Source organism: Pimephales promelas, chromosome 11 (assembly GCF_988280905.1).
Source record: "Pimephales promelas chromosome 11, fPimPro1.hap1.1, whole genome shotgun sequence".
NCBI lineage: Eukaryota > Metazoa > Chordata > Actinopteri > Cypriniformes > Leuciscidae > Pimephales > Pimephales promelas.
In genome coordinates, this window is record NC_142779.1 from 5,839,566 (window position 1) to 5,861,123 (window position 21,558).

The following is a 21,558-nucleotide window of genomic DNA, read 5'->3' on the forward strand; positions in this document are numbered from 1 at the left end:
TGACTTTGAGTCGCTCCTCCTTCATAGCCACAAAACCCTGCTCTAAAACTCCTAGAAACTCATTCACTCTCACAGACTGATTCCAGCAAACCCCATTTAACTCATTTAGTACCTCAGAATTGTTAAACATGGACTCCATAGAGACTGTTTCACCACACACACGTGAATCTAGCAGTAAGAGGAAAGTGATCGCGATAGTGGGAGGCGGTTTGGTGAGAATCATTGCATGTTTATGACTTGATTACATATCTTACATATCACCATTTACTGTCTATCAAATCAATCACTGGATGTTTGAGTATTTTAAAAATCACTCTGACAAAATGTAGGCTAGTTTGAGTCTGACTCGGGTGGTCTGTTTAGTTAGATGCTTTACTCATTGGAGAATGTTTGCTATAAAAAACAAGTGGACAATTGTTTTATAACGTGACCTTTGTTAATCACAGTAATTCAGAGATCGTAGACTAATACTGTTATAACATACTTTACACGAGGAGCATGTTAATGATTGACAAAGTAGTTATGAAACTCTGTAAATGTCCCATTATGTTACAGAAGGTGTTGACATTAACATTTAAAGATGAAACACATTCAAATGAGACTTTAGGGCAATTTGGTCAAGTTATATTATAATATTGCACTTGGCACAAAGCACAAGAATAGTGTCTGTAAATAATATGGTGATATTTGTTGGTTAGACCTGTGCTGGTACTTTGGCCTGAGAAAGTTTAACAGTACCCATTTCAAATAAAATGAAATAAAATAAAATCAGCCAGAATCTTCTCTTTAATTCCTCCTACTTTACTATGCTTAAAAGTTTATAGTTAAGTATAAGTTCATAAGAAATAAAATAGGTCATTGCAAGCTTTCCGGCTCTAAAATCCAAAGTAATTTTCAACACTCTTAAAATGCAGGCTGCTGTGACAATCATGGTACAGGAGGGATAATGTGATGGTAAATTATTACCATTTTCAAATACCATGATATGTACTATTTACACTCCACATGGTAGGCCTATTATCACAGCACATATCCAAAAAACATGCGGCCGCTTATTCGATAAGTTTGTGTTTTTTTGTTAGCACAGATATTATTACTGTCATAATCTACTTCTTCTTCTAAACCTGTCATTTTAGGTTGGATCTTTGAACGCCTGCTTCTTTGCCAAACGAGGATTTGATGTTGCAGTATTTGAATCTCGGGAAGGTGAAGAACTTTATCTATCTCTTAAACCAGGATTAATCTAAACTTTATTTGAAGGCTGTGATCTCAATTAAATCGCTTCACTTTTTATTATTCATACTGCAACATCTTTAAGCATACTTATAATCTTTTGGAAGGGATTAATATAGAGATAAGGGATTAAAATGTCTTCCTAACTTGTGTTATAACTAACCTGTTCATTCAAACTTTTTGTCCTGTTAGATATTCGGCTGGCAAAAGTCGTGAGGGGTCGAAGCATCAACTTGGCCCTGTCCCATAGGGGGCGCCAGGCCCTGAAACATGTGGGAATGGAGGATAAGGTGGGTTTAGTCATTTACCTGTTTTTTGTGGGAACTAGTATTTTCTCGAACGACTCATGAATTGTGTGTGGTGGCTCAAACTTTTCCACAGAGGGAAGTAAAGAAAATACAGTGAGGAAGTGTGAACACGTGAAACTAGGTCAAATGGTTCTTACACTAAGTACTTACACAGTCATTACAGAAGTATTCAATTTTGGTGCAGAATTTTAATGTATTTTGACAGCACATATAGTGAGCATAGTCTATGTGATTTTACACTTGTGTGACTTTTCAGCCTGACCGAGCCAGGAATGCCAGACCAGGAACCCTGAATTAACACGACTCTTCACATCTGACAGAGTGTGACAGTCAGTCTGAAGCGTTAGATGTGTAAGGTGGATGGATGCAGCTGCTGCAAGCCCTTGTATTTGAAATGCATAAAGTGATTTACCTAAGCAGGACATCCGCCTGAATCAACATCCTTTGTTGGTCCTGGAACAACATTCCCATCAACCCAGATCATTCCCAAATTAGATTTAGGGTTATATGTGAAAAAATATATATGAAAAAAGAAGTGTTTATTGAACACCAAATCAGCATATTAGAATGATTTCTGAAGGATCATGTGACACTGAAGACTGGAGTAATGATGCTGAAAATTAAATAAATATATATAATTCCCGATGCAATTTCGTGAATGTCTTCAACAGTCAGTCAAATCTGTTTTTTCCTTTCTTTTAGATAATCTCTAAAGGCATTCCCATGCATGCCCGTATGATCCATAATACGAATGGAAAACGTTCTCCCATACCCTACGGCAAGAAGGGACAGGTAACAAATAACTATTTACATGTCTCATCACATATTCACACAAATGTAGTCACATTGTTACCCTCTAGATGATTACCTCAGTCAAGTCGAGTCAAATTTATTTGTATAGCGTTAAAAATTATTTTTATATAGCGTTAAAAATTATTTTTATATTACACAATACACATTGTTTCAAAGCAGCTTTACAAAAATTAATGTTTGTTAGAGCCCGACCGATAAAGGATTTTGAAGGCCGATACCGATACAAATATTTGTTGGTTTTAAAATCCGATATTCCTATATATCGACCGATATTTTTTTTTGTTTTTTTCGAAACGCGCAACAAAAAATGAACAGATTTCCCAAACATTAGTTTTTAGTTTTAACTAAAATAATATGATAATGCATTTTATAAAGAAACTTTCTTTTATTGTCACAACAGAACAGATTGATGACTGAGTGCCCTCTGGTGGACAAACTATACAACTCCAACACTCATGACATGGTTCAAGCGTGTTTCGTCCATTTTTATTTTATTTTTTAAATATTCATTTATCGGCCATTATAACTGCCGATACCGATAGTTTGGAAAATGCCTAATATCGGCTGATAATATCGACCTGCCGATATATCGGTCTGGCTCTAATGTTTATAATAACTTCATGCCTTATAGTTACATTTAGCAGGTTAGAGCTGGACGATAACATAGGCTACAACATAGGTTTACATTATGCAACAATCTAGCAGATTAGTAATGCTATAGCGTTCAGAATTGCTGTCACATGACAGGTTGTTGTAAAGTTATTGCGCAGTTATAGGGTCATTCACCCACTAGTTGAGAACATTTACATCAGACATACATCAACGAATGAAGTCCGCTGATACATAACTAATGCACCATGACCAGTGACCCCAGCAGTGCCAATACAACATTCTCCTTTAAAACCAGTTTGTTAATCATTACAATCAGAATGTACACATAAAAGTGTAATGTCCTGCCATATACCTTTCCATGCAAAAACGAATAATAACATAAAAAGATAAATATATTATCTCAAACTGTATGTAAATAAATTTTGAAAAGGGAGAAAAGTATATATTTTGTGGTTTGTATGAAAAGTGATCGTAGTTTGACAGAAATGCACCCGAATCTATAGATTGCTTTACATTATTATGTGAAAAATTATCATTGAACACTTGTGAACCCTTATCATTGAAAATGACTAAATAAATTAAAAAAAAAAAAACCTAATGACTAATAAGAAACTATTTCAAAGATTAGAAGTATATACAATTTAGAAGTATATCATTTGGATAATTTTGCAAATGAATACATTTACATTTTTGGGCCTGTGTAGGTTATCATATTATCAGTGACATTTATGGGGAACTTTAAAAAAGTAAGATGTGTATCCTTTGAATAATTTAGCATATGAATAAATTTGCATTTTGAATCATGTGTATCATATTATTCCCTGTTGTACAATAGAATATTTTATGTTAAATATTAAATATTAGGCCCGAAGCAAAACTATTTGAGAACCACTATTTTGAATATCCTATCACAGTGGAGACACTGTTTCATGTTGACGTATGAGGCAAAAAGCCTTCAGATACACTTTAAAGACCGTGGAAAGTTTCTCTGACCTAGTGAGTCATGAGCTTTGCAGAGATTATGATTACTAGAAACCAGCAGATGGACAGAAACAGAGCTGCATTTAAATCATTATCTTCTCATAACACAGACACACAATGGATGCTAAGTGTAGCTATATTGGAGATCAGGTGACTGAACTCCACATCTGTCATGAATCCATCATTTTAGATTAAAAATATGTAATGCAGAACATGCATAATAGGGATTAAACTTGTCATTATTCCACTGGCGGACTGACAATAAACATGCTGTTTCTTTTGTAGTACATCCTCTCAGTGGACAGAGCCAACCTCAACAAGGAGCTGCTAACAGGTAGAACAGTTCTTTCAAACATCTTCATTCAAAAGCAGTTGAAAACACTCAATGCGCCACTTTATATCAAATCATACTTCAATATAATAAAGGTATATATATTAGGGCTGTCAAACGCTGTGAAACAAGAAATACATTTCAAGTACATATTTTTTGTGCTAAGTACATGAACTGGCATGCAGTCAAATGTATGAATGTATGAACTTTTATTTACCAAATTGAAATGTTTTCTTGCAGCGGCCGACACATTTCCAAACACTACACTGAACTTTAATCACAAGCTGCACGACTGGAGTCCAAAAACAGGAGCAATGACCTTTATTGGGTAAACAGTGTCTCTTTCTATGTAAATGTCCTTCTATCTCTATTTTGGACATGGCAATGCCATGTTTTGGGGTAAATTATACTATGGTATTCTTTGAAACACCATGTGAAGGAATAGTTCAATATTCTGACATTATTTACTGACCTTCATTTCATTACAAATATGCAGGTTTGGAATGATGTGGGTATATAAATAATGACAGAATGAACTATACCTTTATGAATGTGACTTCAATCACTGGGGTCACATGTGACCACAAGAGTTTCCAACAGTCTGTGGATATTCCGTGTGAATTAGATTACATTTCAGTGGAGATGCAAATGAGATCTGGTCTCTCAACAGACCTGATGGCCAAATGAAGGAGTTGCAGGCTGATCTGATCGTAGGCTGCGATGGAGCTTTCTCTGCTGTCAGGAAGCAGTTCTTACGGCAAAGTCGTTTCAATTACAGCCAAACATACATTCCCCACGGGTACATGGAGCTCACCATGCCCCCTAAAGATGGAGATGTAAGCGTCACAGCATGGTATCCAGCAGTCTTCATACATATCTGACCTCTTTTTGACTGTTCACATCTCTCTTTCTCTCTCCCCGTCCTCTTAAGTTTGCGATGGAGCCTAATTATTTGCACATTTGGCCCAGGAACACTTTTATGATGATTGCCCTGCCTAACTTGGTGAGGTCATTGAATAATTTTCTGTGTTTTTTATCCTGTTATATTGCTGGGTTTTTTAGTACACGTTTTTTTTTTATTATTATAATAATCAGATATTAAAGAATATTTTATCATTTTATCATTATTTATTATTTATTAAAATGCTTGTGATTATTTTTAAATATGAAAGAATATATTGTTATTTTATTATTTTATAAATTTTTGTGATTATCTATTCATTCTTTTTTTTGTTGCAATTATTATTATTATTATTTTATAGAATATTTTATTAGTTATTTTTATGATATAATAACTATAATTATTTTTGTTGTTTTTAAAATATTAAAGAATATTAAATAATATTTTATTATTTATTAAAGTTTTCTGTTGTTTTCTATTGATTTTTCTATTCATTATCATTGTTTTATTTTAATATTTCATTTTATAATTGTTTTTTAAATTATCTATATAACAATATAATAATAATTATTTATATAATAATAACTATTATAAATATAATATTAATGTAATATGATTATATTAATTTTATATTATATAATATAATTTTATATTATATTAGATTAATATTATAATATTATTATTAATATAATATTATTATTAAATATAATAATATTTATGTATTATTATATCTATTCATTCATTCATTCATCTATTCATGTGATTATTATTATTTTATAGAATATTATATTATTATTTTTGAACAATAATAATTTATAATGTTGTTGTTTTTAAATATTAATATTAAATATATTTATTCGCTTTCTGTGATGATTCATTATTACTATTTATTAAAGTAATTTTGTTGAGTATGATAAAAATTGTTTTTAAATATTAAAGAATGTTTTATTATTTATTAAAGGTTTCTGTGACTTTTTCAGTTGTTTGAGATTATTATTATTGCCGTATTATTCCTGATGTGGTCTTTCATAGTGTATTTCATGTCTGTGTTTTTTCATAGTAGGGTCTTTAGAATTACTGTTTAATGACAATTGTTTATGAATAATTAAAATATTTCGGCCTCCAAAAGCATTTTGAAGGTACATTATAATCTTTTGCTTCGCTTATGTTGTAGTTTCCTTGTGGGAAATCATGTTCCTTTTGATTTTGTTTCTGAAGGACAGGACATTCACATGCACCCTCTTCATGCCCTTTGAAGATTTCGAGAAGATCCGCAGCGGTGACGAGGTCATTCGTTTCTTCCAGAAATACTTCCCTGACTCTATACCTCTAATAGGAGTGTGAGTACAGTTCTCTCTCTTTCAGTCTGCTTCATGCTGCTCTAAGGTCTAAAGTACATCTTGGTGAGGTGTAAAATTGCAGTCTAATAGACACAGGTCAGTGAGTGTTTTTCTTTTTTTTTAATGAATGCTGTGATGATAAGTAGATACAGTACTGAGATGAGATGACAGGGGTGAGGACAGTGAGTGATTCCAAGCCTCACAGAACTGTAAATGAGCTTCAGACATCTACTGTAGGTGCTGTTCAGCATGTGAAGATGTTCTCCTTTTGCTCAAGATTTACATTTGCTTGTAAAAATTAATCAGCACTCTATGTTACACATCCTTGAGCATTGAAAGTGCCAACAAAAAGACAAAAGTTTGGTAAGGTAAGATTTTTTAATTTTTTTGAAAAAAATCTCTTACGCTCACCAAGGCTGCATTTATTTGATTTAAAAAACAGTAATATTGTGAAACATCATAACAATTTTCTCCCTTTTTATTTTAATTTATTCCTTTGACAGCATTACTCCAGTCTTCATTGTCACATGATCCTTCAGAAATCATTCTAATCTGCTGATTTGCTGCTCAAGAAACATTTCTTACTATTATCAATGTTGAAAACAAGTTGTGGTGCTTTATATCTTTGTAGAAATAGCAATACATTTTAAAAGGATTCTTTGATAGAAAGAACAGAATGGATTTGAAATGAAAATCTTTTGTAACATGTAAATGTCTTTACTGACACTTAATTAATGCATCCTTGTTGATTTTTAAAAAAAAAAAGCATCTCACTGACCCCAAATTTTGGAATGCTAGTGCATGATAATTTGTTATTTTGCATAATATAATGATATTTTGGGGTTTATGGGTCAATGATGTCAGTGACGTTCATGTTTTGGTTTTCGATGTATTAAATCATAATCAAAGTACGGTACGCCCAAAAATGAAAATTCTGTTATGTCAAAATGTCAGATTTTTGGCAGAATGAAAGTCACAGTCTCTATTTTCTTATTGTATCTAAATAAAGCGATCCACGTTTGTGATCCACTGAGGAAAGAAAGTCATGCGGGCTTAAAACAACAATGAGGGTGATATTTAATTATCTCCTGCATCTTAATGTGACACTGACCTTTATATAAAATATTCCATTTCAGTCTTTCATAATATATGCAGAATAATAACTTGTAAATATGCAAAGAAATACAGGGTTGAATGCTCGAAAAAAAAAAAAGTTTTTTATTTTAATTAAAAGGATTGGATGAGATTGGTCTACGGTAAATGTCATAATTAACATAATTAAGCAGTGAGTCATTGTGTCACAAAGAAAAGAGTCAGTGTTGTACGTTATCTGCTCGTGCATGTATTCTGTCAGACGGAGTGTGTTTGTGTTTTCTCAGTGAGGCTCTGAAACAGGATTTCTTCCGGCTGCCGGCTCAGGCCATGGTCTCGGTGAAGTGCTCCCCGTATCATCTGTTTGATAAGTGTGTTCTCATGGGAGATGCGGCCCACGCTGTGGTCCCGTTCTACGGTCAAGGAATGAATGCGGTAAGTGGATATTCATTCTCAGTTAGTCTCCAGCTGTAATTGCTCCCAACGAGGTTAACATAACCTCAACATCAAGTTACAATTTGCAGCTGAAATGCAATTAACAGTATACAGAAATATTCCAGTAGCTCTCGAACATGTAATCATCATTTTACGGGCTTGGCCAGAAAACGGACGGAGATACTATTATAGTTTACATTTATAGTTTGAATTAGTTGTTAAAGCTTTAGCAGTTTTTATTAGTTTTGTTTTTAATGTGGCTATATCATTTTTATTTCAGTTTGACTTATTTTAGTACATCAAGTGGAACTAAATGAGTGTCATTTATATATTTTATGAAGTAACCAGCCGACTATAATAAATCTCAAAGCAGCTGCATCACAAACCGCAGTAAATGATTTCATAATGCTTAGTCTGTAAATGACAGTTTTATATGGATAATGTTTTTAAAACACTTGCTCATGTGCAAAAGCAAAGGGACATTGATACTGTTTCCAATGCAGCGATGTTGTTAGCCAATCATAACAGTGGCCATTTACTGACAATCCTTAAAGGGATACTCCACCTTTTTTTCCGGAAATAGGCTCATTTTACAACTCCTTAGAGTTAAACAGTTGGGTTTACAGTTTTCGAATCCATTCAGCTGATTTTCTGATATTTGGAAGAATATCACAATATCAGTAACCAGACAGTTTCTGGTCCCATTGACTTCCATAGTATATATTTTTTCCTACTATGGAAGTCAATGGGACCAGAAACTGGTTACTGATACTGTATAACAAGACAGAACATATCAGAAAATCAGCTGAATGGATTCGAAAATGGTAAAACTCAACTGTTTAACTCTGAGGGAGTTGTAAAATGAGCCTATTTCCCAAAAAAGAGGAGTATCCCTTTAAAGGAGCGCCCCTTAAAAACTTTTAATTTTCTGTAAATTGTCATGTCCATCCATGTCATGAGTCATGACCCCTTTAAATATTGTGCATGTAAATGTGGTCACTGGTAAATGTGAGTTGTTTTATAGATAGTGTTTCAACTGAAAGCCCAGAAAGCTCATTTATTTTTTTTTATTTTGATTCACAGGGATTTGAGGATTGTTTAGTTCTCAATGAAATTATGGACCAGTTGAATGAAAACATTGGTAAGACAGAACCAGCTTCACGAGAAAATTCAAGTTCAAAACATTTCTGAAATGAAAGGAATTCATTAATTAAATGAAGTTAAAGTAATATAAATGAATTACATTTCTCAAAAGTTCATCTGTCTTTTAAATCTAAAAATACTTGTTTGAATCATTTCATCCCAGAGTAAAATCACAGGATGATTGCTAGTTAGCAATATGGGTTATAATTACTATATAAAAGCTAAGAGAGAATTACTTAAATTGCAGGGACATACAAAAAAAAGTGCTCACACCGTATGTGAAACATACACATACATAAAGGGGGAGAGCCGCTATTAAAGATACAGTACATTATAGAAGTACATGAATTGTATTCTTATTCTCTGTCTACAGCTGCTGTTCTTCAAGAATACACCAGAGTCCGAGTACCTGACGATCACGCCATAGCCGACCTGGCCATGTACAACTATGTAGAGGTACGCCATCAACTCATATTGGCTGCAATACTGTATCTGAACACTAGGTGCTATCACTTCCTGCAGTCACATGACTTCCCACAACACCTGCAGCTCAATGTCAAGGTCGTTGGGTTTGTACTTAGACTTTTTAATTTTTTTATCAGAGCTGTGAGACTAGACTACTCTTTTTTTTTTTCTGGTCATTAAGTTAAATGCACACATACATTACAGTACAAACACACAGTAGCAGGAATCACTCCGCCACCAGCTGATCGGATGTGACATGCAGACCACAGTGAGACAGGTCAACCTTGTGATTTGTGTCGTAGATGAGGGCGCATGTCAATTCCAAATATTTCCTGTTCCGAAAATACCTGGACAATATCCTTCACGTCATCATGCCAAAAACAATCGTCCCCCTTTACACAATGGTAAGAGCTTTTTAGTGTTGTGTATCATCTTGTTTATTGTTGATATTTTTGTTCACTAATTCATTTGTCTGATGTCTTGGCTTTCAGGTCACATTCACCAGAACACGGTACCATGAAGCGGTGAATCGCTGGCATTGGCAAGATAAGGTGAAGAAAAAACAAACCTGTGTGTTTGAAAGTGCTTGAGAACAAATGACTCGCGTCAGTGTGAAATCAGGAACCGTGTGAGGCTGAAAACCCAGAGTTTTAAAACAGCATTTCCACTCTGAACATTATTTCACGCGAGGATGCATCAGAATTATAATGGCACATTATAGTCTGATGGTAGAAAAAGTTTAATTGTGTTCTTTGAGGGTTTTTATTATTATTTGACACTGCCCTGCTGTTGTTCAGGAACTAATCAAAGTGTGTTGAACTGTGAAATGAACTGTAAAACTTTTTTCTGCAAAAAAAAAAACATTGCTAGAATGTGCAAAAACATTCTGCATCCTACAATGCACTATGAAGTGCAAAGAGTCTGTATTTTTAATAGTATTTATTTAAAATAAATAGTATTTTTTTCTTTCTAATAAGCCATGTACAGTAAGCAGAATTCCAGACCAGATCCCTAACCCAACCCCTAATCCAACCCATCTCCACCCCCAATCCTTAACCCCACCCCTAATCCAACCCATCTCCACCCCGATCCTTAACCCCACCCCTAAACCTACCCATCTCCACCCCGATCCCTAACCTCACCCCTAAACCTACCCATCTCCGCCCCCTGATCCTTAACCCCACCCCTAATCCAACCCATCTCCACCCCCGATCCTTAACCCCACCCCTAATCCAACCCATCTCCACCCCGATCCCTAACCTCACCCCTAAACCTACCCATCTCCGCCCCCTGATCCTTAACCCCACCCCTAATCCAACCCATCTCCACCCCCGATCCTTAACCCCACCCCTAATCCAACCCATCTCCACCCCCAATCCCTAACCCCACCCCTAATCCAACCCATCTCCACCCCCAATCCTTAACCCCACCCCATCTCCACCCCGATCCCTAACCTCACCCCTAAACCTACCCATCTCCACCCCCAATCCTTAACCCCACCCCTAATCCAACCCATCTCCACCCCCTGATCCTTAACCCCACCCCTAATCCAACCCATCTCCACCCCCAATCCTTAACCCCACCCCATCTCCACCCCGATCCCTAACCTCACCCCTAAACCTACCTATCTCCGCCCCCTGATCCTTAACCCCACCCCTAATCCAACCCATCTCCACCCCCAATCCTTAACCCCACCCCTAATCCAACCCATCTCCACCCCCAATCCTTAACCCCACTCCTAATCCTACCCATCTCCACCCCGATCCCTAACCTCACCCCTAATCCTCCCAACTCCGCCCCCTGATCCTTAACCCCACCCCTAATCCAACCCATCTCCACCCCCGATCCTTAACCCCACCCCTAATCCAACCCATCTCCACCCCCAATCCTTAACCCCACCCCTAATCCTACCCATCTCCACCCCCGATCCTTAACCCCACCCCTAATCCTACCCATCTCCACCCCCTGATCCTTAACCCCATCCCTAATCCTACCCATCTCCACCCCGATCCCTAACCTCACCCCTAATCCAACCCATCTCCACCCCCGATCCTTAACCCCACCCCTAATCCAACCCATCTCCACCCCCAATCCTTAACCCCACCCCTAATCCTACCCATCTCCACCCCCGATCCTTAACCCCACCCCTAATCCTACCCATCTCCACCCCCTGATCCTTAACCCCACCCCTAATCCAACCCATCTCCACCCCCAATCCTTAACCCCACCCCTAATCCTACCCATCTCCACCCCCGATCCTTAACCCCACCCCTAATCCAACCCATCTCCACCCCCAATCCTTAACCCCACCCCTAATCCTACCCATCTCCACCCCCGATCCTTAACCCCACCCCTAATCCTACCCATCTCCACCCCCGATCCTTAACCCCATCCCTAATCCTACCCATCTCCATCTCCACCCCCGAACCCTAACCCAACCCATTATCCAACCCATCTCCACCCCTTAGATCTGGATCCAACTCCGCCCCCTGGATCTCATGTACTGCAATGAGGTGCTACTGCCATTAGAAACAAAGACTGCATTGTTAAATAAGTGAAATGTAAACATAGTGCTTTTCATTAAAGTAAACTCAATGTTGGATTTAAAAACATTTTGGAAGTTTCTCACGGCACAGTACAGTAATAACAGTGACCCATCAGTAAACGTCTTGCTGGTCTTTTGCAGGTGATCACTCAAAGTCTGTGGCTGTGTGGAGTTGTGTCCGCTGCAGGAGGGATGTATGTCTTGGTCAAAAACTCTCACAAACTCCCCAACATCTCCGCAGAGCACCTGTGGACCCGCATGCTCGCTTTAAAGCGCTTCTAATGCACAGGAAAGCCTGTGTTGATGTTTACTCACCAAAGAGCTTTCATAGTTCTGTACTGGACCAAAGTTGAAATCTTCTTCAGTATCAGTGGCATGATGTTGATTACCACAGGAAATAATTTTAGTAGTGCACTTTTCCAGATGGTTTAAAAGCAGAAATGTGCAGCTGGTATGATTGTTAAAGCACTTATCTTCTCATCAACATGTATAATCTCATAATGCAAAGGTACTTATATTGCATTCAAGGTATACATTTTATCTGTTCATGCTAAACTTTAGCATTGCTAGTACTATGCAGTACTGGAGCTACAGGAACGCTGCCTTGAGTTTTTGTGTAAAACATTTATTATTTGAGCTCTTGAAGTTTTCTAAATGTACTTTTTTGAAGTAGGAAAATTTCTCAAAAGTGTTTTCTTCCTGTGCCTGGGTAGAAACATATAGATTATTCTGTATTTTCTGTGATAATCAACATTATGTCTCGGGTTCTTCTTTAACTTGTATTGAATCCAGAACATTACTTTAAAGAAGGCACCATGCACTTGAAATTGTTGAGGGAGAAATAATTCTGTGTGAACGTCTAATCTGGTTTGCTTTTACTTTATATATCATATAGATCACATCTGAGTGGGAGTTGTGATTTCAAAGCACATAAAGGTATAATCTCTTTGTAATTATTAAAAGTCAAACTGATCAATGTTTTTGTAGATTCAAAATAAGGTAAAGGTGACTGAATGAAATCTTTTGTTCACTAAATGAGTGAATTCTTCTGCTTCATGGGTCTGCCTTCATTATCTCACTTTCAGTACAACTAAACATTGTCATTATACTTTATTTTTAGGGTGGGAGAAATGTTAAGTCCTCCTGTCGTCATGGTTGTCAATGTAAAATCTAATCCCCGTTTGCATTTAACCCACAAATCCTCCACAGACCATAATCCATGAATGAGATAACAGAAGCCTTCTCAACCACTCAAGCAAGCATTCAGTCATTCAACTGTCATTTTCAAACATATTTATCAGCATTTCTTTTCTGTATTTTACATCAGTTTCATGAAATTGTAAACACTTTGTAATGCAACGATTGGTACTCTATGATAAGGTTCACATCGGGATTTTAATTTTTTTTTTAAACTGGAAAAATTATGGAAGCTTGTTTCCGCAACAGAATAAAAAAAATAAAAAGGTCACACAATTATTGACTTTTTTTTCTCGCAATTACGAGTTATCTTAAAGGGTTAGAAAACAAACAAAAAAAATCTCCCCATAATCTACTCGCCCTCAAGCCATCCTAAGTGTATGACATTCTCCTTTCAGTCAAACGCAATCGGGGTTATATTAAAAAAATATATCCAACAAATTCTGGCTCTTCCAAGCTTTACAATGGGAGATTTGAAGCTCTTTTTTTTCTAAGAAAAATACCCATAATTCTAACTTAATAAACTGTAATCACTTCCGTAGCGGCCACCCACACGTTCGAGAGTGACGTAGGATGTGGGATTAGCGTCAGTTTAGGTGAGTAGACGCCTCTCAAGGTTCAAACAAACTCAAGCTCCTTTGACATTTTTGTCTGTAAAGAATTCTCGTTTTAGACTTATAATTCTTGACCAGTGTTTAGTTTTGCTCTATCCTCTGTGTTTTCGCATTTGTCCGAGATCGGGTCTCTTCCATCGGAACTAGACAAGTGTTCGGCGCGCTTTTACCGGAAGCAAGTTATTAGTTAAGTTACAAATATTTATTATATTCTTGTACAAAAACCCATTGCTTCGCTTCAGAAGGCCTTTATTAACCCCCTGGAGCCATTACTTTTGTGATGGATGGTTGTGCTTTTTCTAGCTTGAAAAAATGGTACCAATTCACTCTCACTGCAAGCTTGGATATTTATTTTTTTGCAAAATACTATTGTTTGGCTTGAAAGAAGAAAGTCATATACACCTAGGATGGCTTGAGACCGGGTGTGTCAATTATGGGATAATCTTTTTGGGTGAACTAACCCTTTAAATACATTCATAATAGAAAAGAAAAAAAAAACTCTTCTCAAGAAGCAACTTGAGGTATTTTGAGGTATTTGAGGTATACTCACCAAAGTTTAATAATTTAGGGTTTGTTCAAAGCCAAGCCATAATCTAAAAATGAAGCAGGACACAAAGTTGATTTCCTCCAGGGGGCGCTGTGGATCTGACTGACTGTCTGGATGAGTTTCATGCTTTAACAAACGTCGAGTCCTCCAGGAGTGTCCTTGCATGAACACTGTGTTTCTAATCTAAGGAAACTCACTAATGTATTCTACTCACAGACTGTGTGATCTAAACTGCTGGATATCTCATCATCCCATGGAACTGGGTGAAGGTGGAAGTTTCAGTGTCAAAAGAGATGGAAAAGGTATAATTGATCGAAAGTCATTTTCATAAAACACTTAAACAGTTACAATTTATATAATTCTCAAGTCCTGACTGGAACACAAATGTCAGTTTATGTTGCATTACTGCCGCATAAAGACATCCATGTTTCCATGTTTATAAAAAGAGATGTATCTTCTGCATATTATAAATTATTTTAATTTAGCGTGAACTTCAATGCCATTTTTAATGTTACCACAGCAAATGTCAAAGGGGTCGAACTTGAATTGCATTGATGTCTGGTTCATCATTGTATTTGGTGGTGATGTCCAGAGGACGAGTGTCATTGCTAGCGATGATGAATACGATGGAGGAAGAGTTGAAGGTCACTCTCTTTTTGGGCCGGTCAGCGCGGCTATGTGACATCACAATGGGACGTACAGGATGTTCGATGCGGGCCAGGGGACGGTCCTTAATGGTGTGCGGCAAACTGGCCAGGCGAGAACAAAGCATCTGTAACATGCACCTGCGAAACTGCGAAAGCAATTTTGAAAAAAATAAAATAAAATAATTACAGTGCATATTCTGCTGACAACTTTATGAATTCAGTTTTTCTTTTTGGATGAGATCCTGTCTGAGCAATTCCTTATTTTTAACTTCCTTTACAAAAACAAAAAACATGATAAAGATTTTAATTTACGGTACAACTTACTAACATTTTATACAATAAAAAAAAAAACATTATGCCCCAAAAAATGATGGAATAATACAAGCAAAATTCTGCTGAATCTAGTATAAAATTGTAAGAAATTGTTATTTTTTTTATATATATATATATTTATATTACTATTTACTATAATAATTATTTAATAATTTTATTTAAAATCTCAGAGGTTCTCCAACAGAACTGAGGAAACCCTGCTGACCTTTCTGCTCATGAAGGCGTAGATGACGGGGTTGTAGGCAGTGCTGGATTTGGCAAAGAGAGAGGGAATGATGGCTACCGTGGGGGAGACGATACTCTTCCTGCCAAAGGCCTCTAGCATAGAGACCACAGCATAGGGTGTCCAACACACCAGGAAACAAGAAATCATCATCAGGAACATCACCGCCACTTTCTTCTCATATCGCAGAATCTTAATGGTCTGAACCGTCTGCAGATCCTGGATAGAGCGCAGCTATAGGAGGAGAACAGAGGACATTTTGTCATAAATCTGTTTCATTTAGTAAAGCACATCACAAAAGACCAGGTCATGACATTCAACCTTAGATTTTTTATTTTGTGTGATGGTAGTATTGTTAAACTGCTCTAGGTTGATATGGGATTTAGAAAGTAACAAGTAATGCAATACTTTTAAAGAGAGAAATTAGTACAGTAATCTAATTGAGATAGTAGCTAGAAATGACTTTTTCAGAGTAACTAATAAAGTGAGATTAAATATATAGAGTATATTTAAGTTATTTAGCATATTTATTTATCGCAGGTTTGCATAATATTAATGACTTTGCATTTCGCTGTTTTATTTCAATTTGAGGAATACTGAATCAGATTAGTGGAAGGGAGATAAATGCATGCTCACATTAATCTAACTACGATAACCATCATGTTCACACAGCGCACACAACACCTCTGCTTCTCTTTTTCTCTCAACATGGGGACTTTTTTGAACAAGTAACTCAAATATTGTACATTTAAAAGTAATGCATAACTTTACTTATTACTTGAAAAAAAGTAATCTGATGACGTAACTTACATTACTTGTAATGAGTTAACCCCAACTCTGGTCATAAAAGATTCCACATAATATATTGCACATTATATTCATGGTGATAAAGACATACATTTTCCCAAGCTGATTGGCTTTCGACAGAGGTCATATGCTCAGAAACATACTGCCCTATGAAACTCCTTTTGCTTCTTTAATTTAACATAAAATTTGCATTCATTATCTTCACACAGCTGCAAGAACAGCAATAAAATGTGCTGAGTTTGACTGAGCACCTCTCAGAGCTCCTGCCATTGTGCAACAGAACTGGGTCACCGCTTGGGTGCGCATTGGAGGTGGTGTGAACAGCTGATCAAATTTTTCTCCTGAAATAATTTAGTCAAACTGAAGATGGTTTTCCAACCCAGTATATTCATGCTGCTCACAAGGCATGTACGTATAACGCCTTCATTGATTCATTATTTGGGTAGATGATAAGGAGTATGCATTTTTTGGTTAATTAAAGTCAAGTCAAGTCACACTTATTTATATAGCGCTTTTTACAGTACAGATTGTATCAAAGCAACTTCACAGTGATAACATGAAAGTAATACAACACAGATCAATAATATTGTCGAATATTAAATGTCCCCAACTAAGCAAGCCAAAAGCAAGGCAACAGTGGCAAGGGACCAAAACTCCATCAGGTGATTGGATGGAGAAAAAAAAAAAACCTTGAGAAAATCAAGATTAAGGTTAAAAGGGAATGTGTATAACACATGGGAATGTGGTCAAGTTTTACCATTTAAAATGTTTTAAACCGTGTTGTAAATATAAATATATTTATAAATGCATGCGACTCTAAGTAATCTCTCAATTTGAATTACCAATTCATTCATGCATTTATTGATTCCCTGATTCATTCATGTGCTTATTGATTCAGTGATTCATTAATGCATTTATTGATCTGGGATTAATTAAATCACAGAATCAACACAGAGGCAGCACGATCCTCTAAAGACAAGGACACTAAAGGTGAAGTTAAGAGAAAAAAACCCAAAATTTAGAGCACTTTGTAAACCCTCCCTTTGCCAACGGAGAGAAATAGTGAATGAAAAGAAGCAGTCTGGATGACTAAGATACCCCTGCTGTGCGTTCTTGGGTGAACTGCGGAGCAAGAATAGATACAGTCGGTTGGTCTGGGAACGCCCCCGGGAACGCCCCGTCACGTGGTGTGAATTTAGCCCGTGGGGGAAATCATTGCCTTGGCGCTCATTGAAATACATGGGACAATCATGCCGAAGGGTTGCGGTGTCGTTTTCTGTACCACCAATAAACAAACAAATTACAAATTGAAGTTCTACAGCCTTTCTTACATACATGCAGAACCGGATAGGAGGACAAAATGGCAAAATTAATCATATCTTATTAGATTACTGTGTGAGTAGAGGTCCCTGTGTGATATAGTAGTAGATGTTTAACTCGTATTAGGCAGTGGGCCAGATTTGTCTGACGTTACGTCCCTTACGAAAAAGAACTATAGTAATCCTATGGCTATTAGTATTCTATAGTAGTGTATAATACTTCTGTGATGTTCATTAATACCTATACTTCTAGGCTATGTCCCAAAATACTATAGTATTCCTATAGGATTAACGTTACTATAATAGTTTGTCCTAAAATACTACAAGATTCCTTTAGTTGTTTTTCATAAGGGATGTTATTAGCGTTATCAGCTGAAGGTTATCAGACTGCAGTCTGTGAGAATTCGGATAACTGTCAGCAAAGTCCCTCTGCAACTTCATAGCGACTACTTTGATCACCGTTTTACAAAAGGATTAATAGTTTGGAGTGAAGCATACGTACAATTGGTAAGTGACATGGTTTTATGGACTTATAGTAACTTATACGCAAGTTGATTGAGTTACAGGCTTGTGTTGCCGGTAGCTTCCGCGATGTCTTACCTGAAGATTCAACCAGATATAATAGTCTGGAAACGACACCTCCGGCCATTTGGTTGGGTCATTGGCCCAGTTTTTAATTAAATAAGGGCAATCATAACCTATTACAGTTAAATTTGCAATGTATCGTTGCCGGTCGGCAGGCATAAATGACTCGCAATATGACATTTTTGTCATTCAAATACATAGGATGGTCGCGCTGCTTTCCCCCACGCCGACCACGCCCCCCAACTATGACGCGTTGCCGACTGTATCTTGCGCGTTTATGTATTTTCAAGGGGTCTCATCTGGTATTGTGCTTTAAGGGTTTAACTTTTAGTAGTGTCCTTATGAAGCTTCCAAAGCCGTGTTGAAGTCATCTACATTTTTAAAGGGATAGTTCTCTTTGAAATTAATTTTTGATATGTTTTAGCTTACCTCAAGAGCATCCAAGATGTAGGGGTCTTTGTTTCCGCAGTAGTTTCAATTTTTAAATTTTTTGGTCGAACCGTTTGTCTATCAGTCATATAATGGAGGTCTATGGGGTCCACCTCAAAGAGCATGCACAGAGAAGTCCAAATTAAACATGATTTAATGACTCGTAAATGTAAGTACACATTGACGGCCTAAGACACGAAACGAGCGGTTTGTGTGAGAAAACGAACAGTATTTGTATTGTTTTTACCTCTTGTAACCACAGCCACGTCCAAGTGATCTGAGGGTGCAGGCGCTTTGTGGCTGTGGTAACAAGAGGTAAAAACAATACAAATACTGTTCGTTTTCTCACACAAACCGCTCGTTTTGTGTCTTAGGCCATCAATGTGTACTTACATTTACGAGTCATTAAATCATGTTTAATTTGGACTTCTCTGTGCATGCTCTTTGAGGTGGACCCCATAGACCTCCATTATATGACTGATAGACAAACGGTTTGACCTAAAAATATCAAAATTGAAACTACTGTGGAAACAAAGACCCCTACATCTTGGATGCCCTTGAGGTAAGCCAAAACATATCAAAAATCAATTTCAAAGTGAACTACAATTACCACCAGTGTCTATGCATGAACTGATGCCACTTCATACCTGAGCTGTTTGTTCCTCTCAATCTACGCTTTTTTTTTTGCTGTCTCAAATCAATACAATTCTTGGATTCAATCCAAATGCAGTCTTGTGTTGTGCTGGTACATAATCGGCTGCTCATCATAACTGTGGTTGTTGTGGTTTGTTCAAGTTCGTACATTTTCTGATCTCACATATTGATCCACACCATCATGTACAAATATATATGTATGCAGTCTGCCATTGATCACAACAGATCATTTCACCAGAAACTTCAGCCAGTTTTCCTGTTTTTAATAATACATTGTGACATTTTTATAACATTTTTGTAGGTACCTAAAGCGCTTTACATATGGAAGGGGGGGGGATCTCCTCAACCACCACCAATGTGCATTCAGGAGGATGATGTGACACCAGCCATATTGTACGAGAACACCCACCACACACCAGCTAACTGGTGGAGAGGCGACAAAGTGATGAAGCTAATGAGTATATATATATATATATATATATATATATGAAGAGTTCAGATGCAAAAGCCTCTAAGTGCCATTTGAAATTTTCTTCTAGAATGATAGTTTTTATCAAGCTTGTATATTTAAGTTCAGTGATTTCACTTAGATGGCAATGATAATTACCTATTAATTGTTATTTAAGTGAAATTACTGAAATTAAATATACAAATTTGATAAAAATCATCATTAAAGAAAAAAATATTAAATGGCATTTAGAGGCTTTTGCATCTGAACTCTTCATATATATATATATATATATATATATATATATATTGGTATGAGGCCATGATGGACAGAAGCCACTGGGTAAATGTGATCAGGATGCCAGGGTTAGCTCTTTCGAAAGACATCCTGGGATTTTTAATGACCACAGAGAGTCAGGACCTCGCTTTAACGTCTCATTTGAAGGACAGTGCTCTTTGACAGTATAGTGACCCGACTTTACTGGGTGTTAGGACTCACACAGACCAACTAACACCTCTTCCAGGAGCAACCGAGTTTTCCCAGGAGGTCTCCCATCCTAACCAGGCTCATGCTTAGCTTCAGTGGGCAACCAGTCTTGGGCTATAGGGATATGGCTGCTGGCCATGTCACCCTGCTGAATGCTTTCATGGGAATCAACCCACAAATGGCTTACTTGTGGCTGTCTCTGTACATAAAGCAAAGATTAGAGACAGTATTTCAAAACAATTCAGTAAGAACACAAACATCTGCAGATAATTTTACAGCAGTCCTGCCCTCCCCCGTCGTGGACGGCACACCTGATCAAATATGGCGCACAAGAACAGCGCTGATGAAAACCACAAGCTATTTACGTTCACAATCACAATAGGCTTTTAGTTTAAATAGCCCCTCATACAGAATGTGTCTGCCCCTAAATCACAACAGCTTGACAGTGTGTTCATAAAAGAACAAGAGAGAATGATAAAGGTTAAAAATAGAAAGAAAGAACTCAAGTGACATGCAAATCACAGGTCATGTGACGCGTAAAAATACAGTTTTGTTTGTGCCTATATACTGTATATAAAAAAGTAACAACATTTGTGAAATTTAATTATTTTAATTAATGTAATATGCCACGTTACTTTTGCATTACTTTTTCTCACCTAGACTGGGCTTGAAAAATGTAAAGGCCTTTTCACGGCAAAAGTGAAATGAATAAGCCTTATAACCTCAAACAAACCTAGCTTTCTGGATTTCAGAACAATAGGACAAAATTGTTCCAAAAAATTCAACACCTTAACTTCATCAATACAAAACACAAATGTGATATTAATCAAATGTGAAGTAATTTTTGCTTATTAGTGTGGTTGAATTGGATCATCGAAGGACAGCAGCAAAAACACTGGTTACAGTAATAAAGTGAGATTATGTAAATACTGTACATAAAAAGTATATTTGTGTTATTGTAGGTTTGTGTAATAATTTGAGTTTGCATTTCACTGTTTTTATTTATTTTGAGGAATACTAAATGTGTTTTGTGAATTTAACGTTAGTCTAGCACTACAATAACCATCATG

The 21,558-nt window shown here is 36.7% G+C and overlaps 2 protein-coding genes across 2 annotated transcripts in view; one reads left to right on the plus strand and one right to left on the minus strand.

Moving 5' to 3' along the window:
• Positions 1 to 13,672, plus strand: kmo (kynurenine 3-monooxygenase). Its single transcript, XM_039671762.2, has 15 exons — positions 1 to 212; positions 1,137 to 1,206; positions 1,426 to 1,523; positions 2,244 to 2,333; positions 4,233 to 4,281; positions 4,519 to 4,606; positions 4,949 to 5,114; positions 5,210 to 5,281; positions 6,398 to 6,519; positions 7,899 to 8,046; positions 9,130 to 9,187; positions 9,563 to 9,645; positions 9,957 to 10,058; positions 10,146 to 10,205; positions 12,341 to 13,672. Exons 1-15 carry the CDS (start codon positions 129 to 131, stop codon positions 12,479 to 12,481), a joined length of 1,431 nt encoding a protein of 476 aa, XP_039527696.2. The 5' UTR covers positions 1 to 128; the 3' UTR covers positions 12,482 to 13,672.
• The window catches only part of opn3 (opsin 3), a 17,188-nt gene continuing 8,506 nt past the window's right edge, over positions 12,877 to 21,558 (minus strand). Inside the window, exons 3-4 of the mRNA XM_039671716.2 lie at positions 15,743 to 15,994; positions 12,877 to 15,350 (exon numbers count right to left, since the gene is read on the minus strand). Of these exons, the coding sequence (XP_039527650.2) occupies positions 15,084 to 15,350; positions 15,743 to 15,994 (519 nt within the window). The 3' untranslated portion in view covers positions 12,877 to 15,083. The remainder of the gene's footprint in view (positions 15,351 to 15,742; positions 15,995 to 21,558) is intronic.

Excerpts from the sequence above, each read along its gene's own strand:
- kmo (XM_039671762.2), top strand. The coding sequence starts at position 129 with ATGGACTCCATAGAGACTGTTTCACCACACACACGTGAATCTAGCAGT. Across the intron at positions 1,207-1,425 it reads AGTATTTGAATCTCGGGAAG|ATATTCGGCTGGCAAAAGTC; the intron begins GTGAAGAACTTT and ends TTGTCCTGTTAG. Across the intron at positions 9,188-9,562 it reads CCAGTTGAATGAAAACATTG|CTGCTGTTCTTCAAGAATAC; the intron begins GTAAGACAGAAC and ends CTCTGTCTACAG.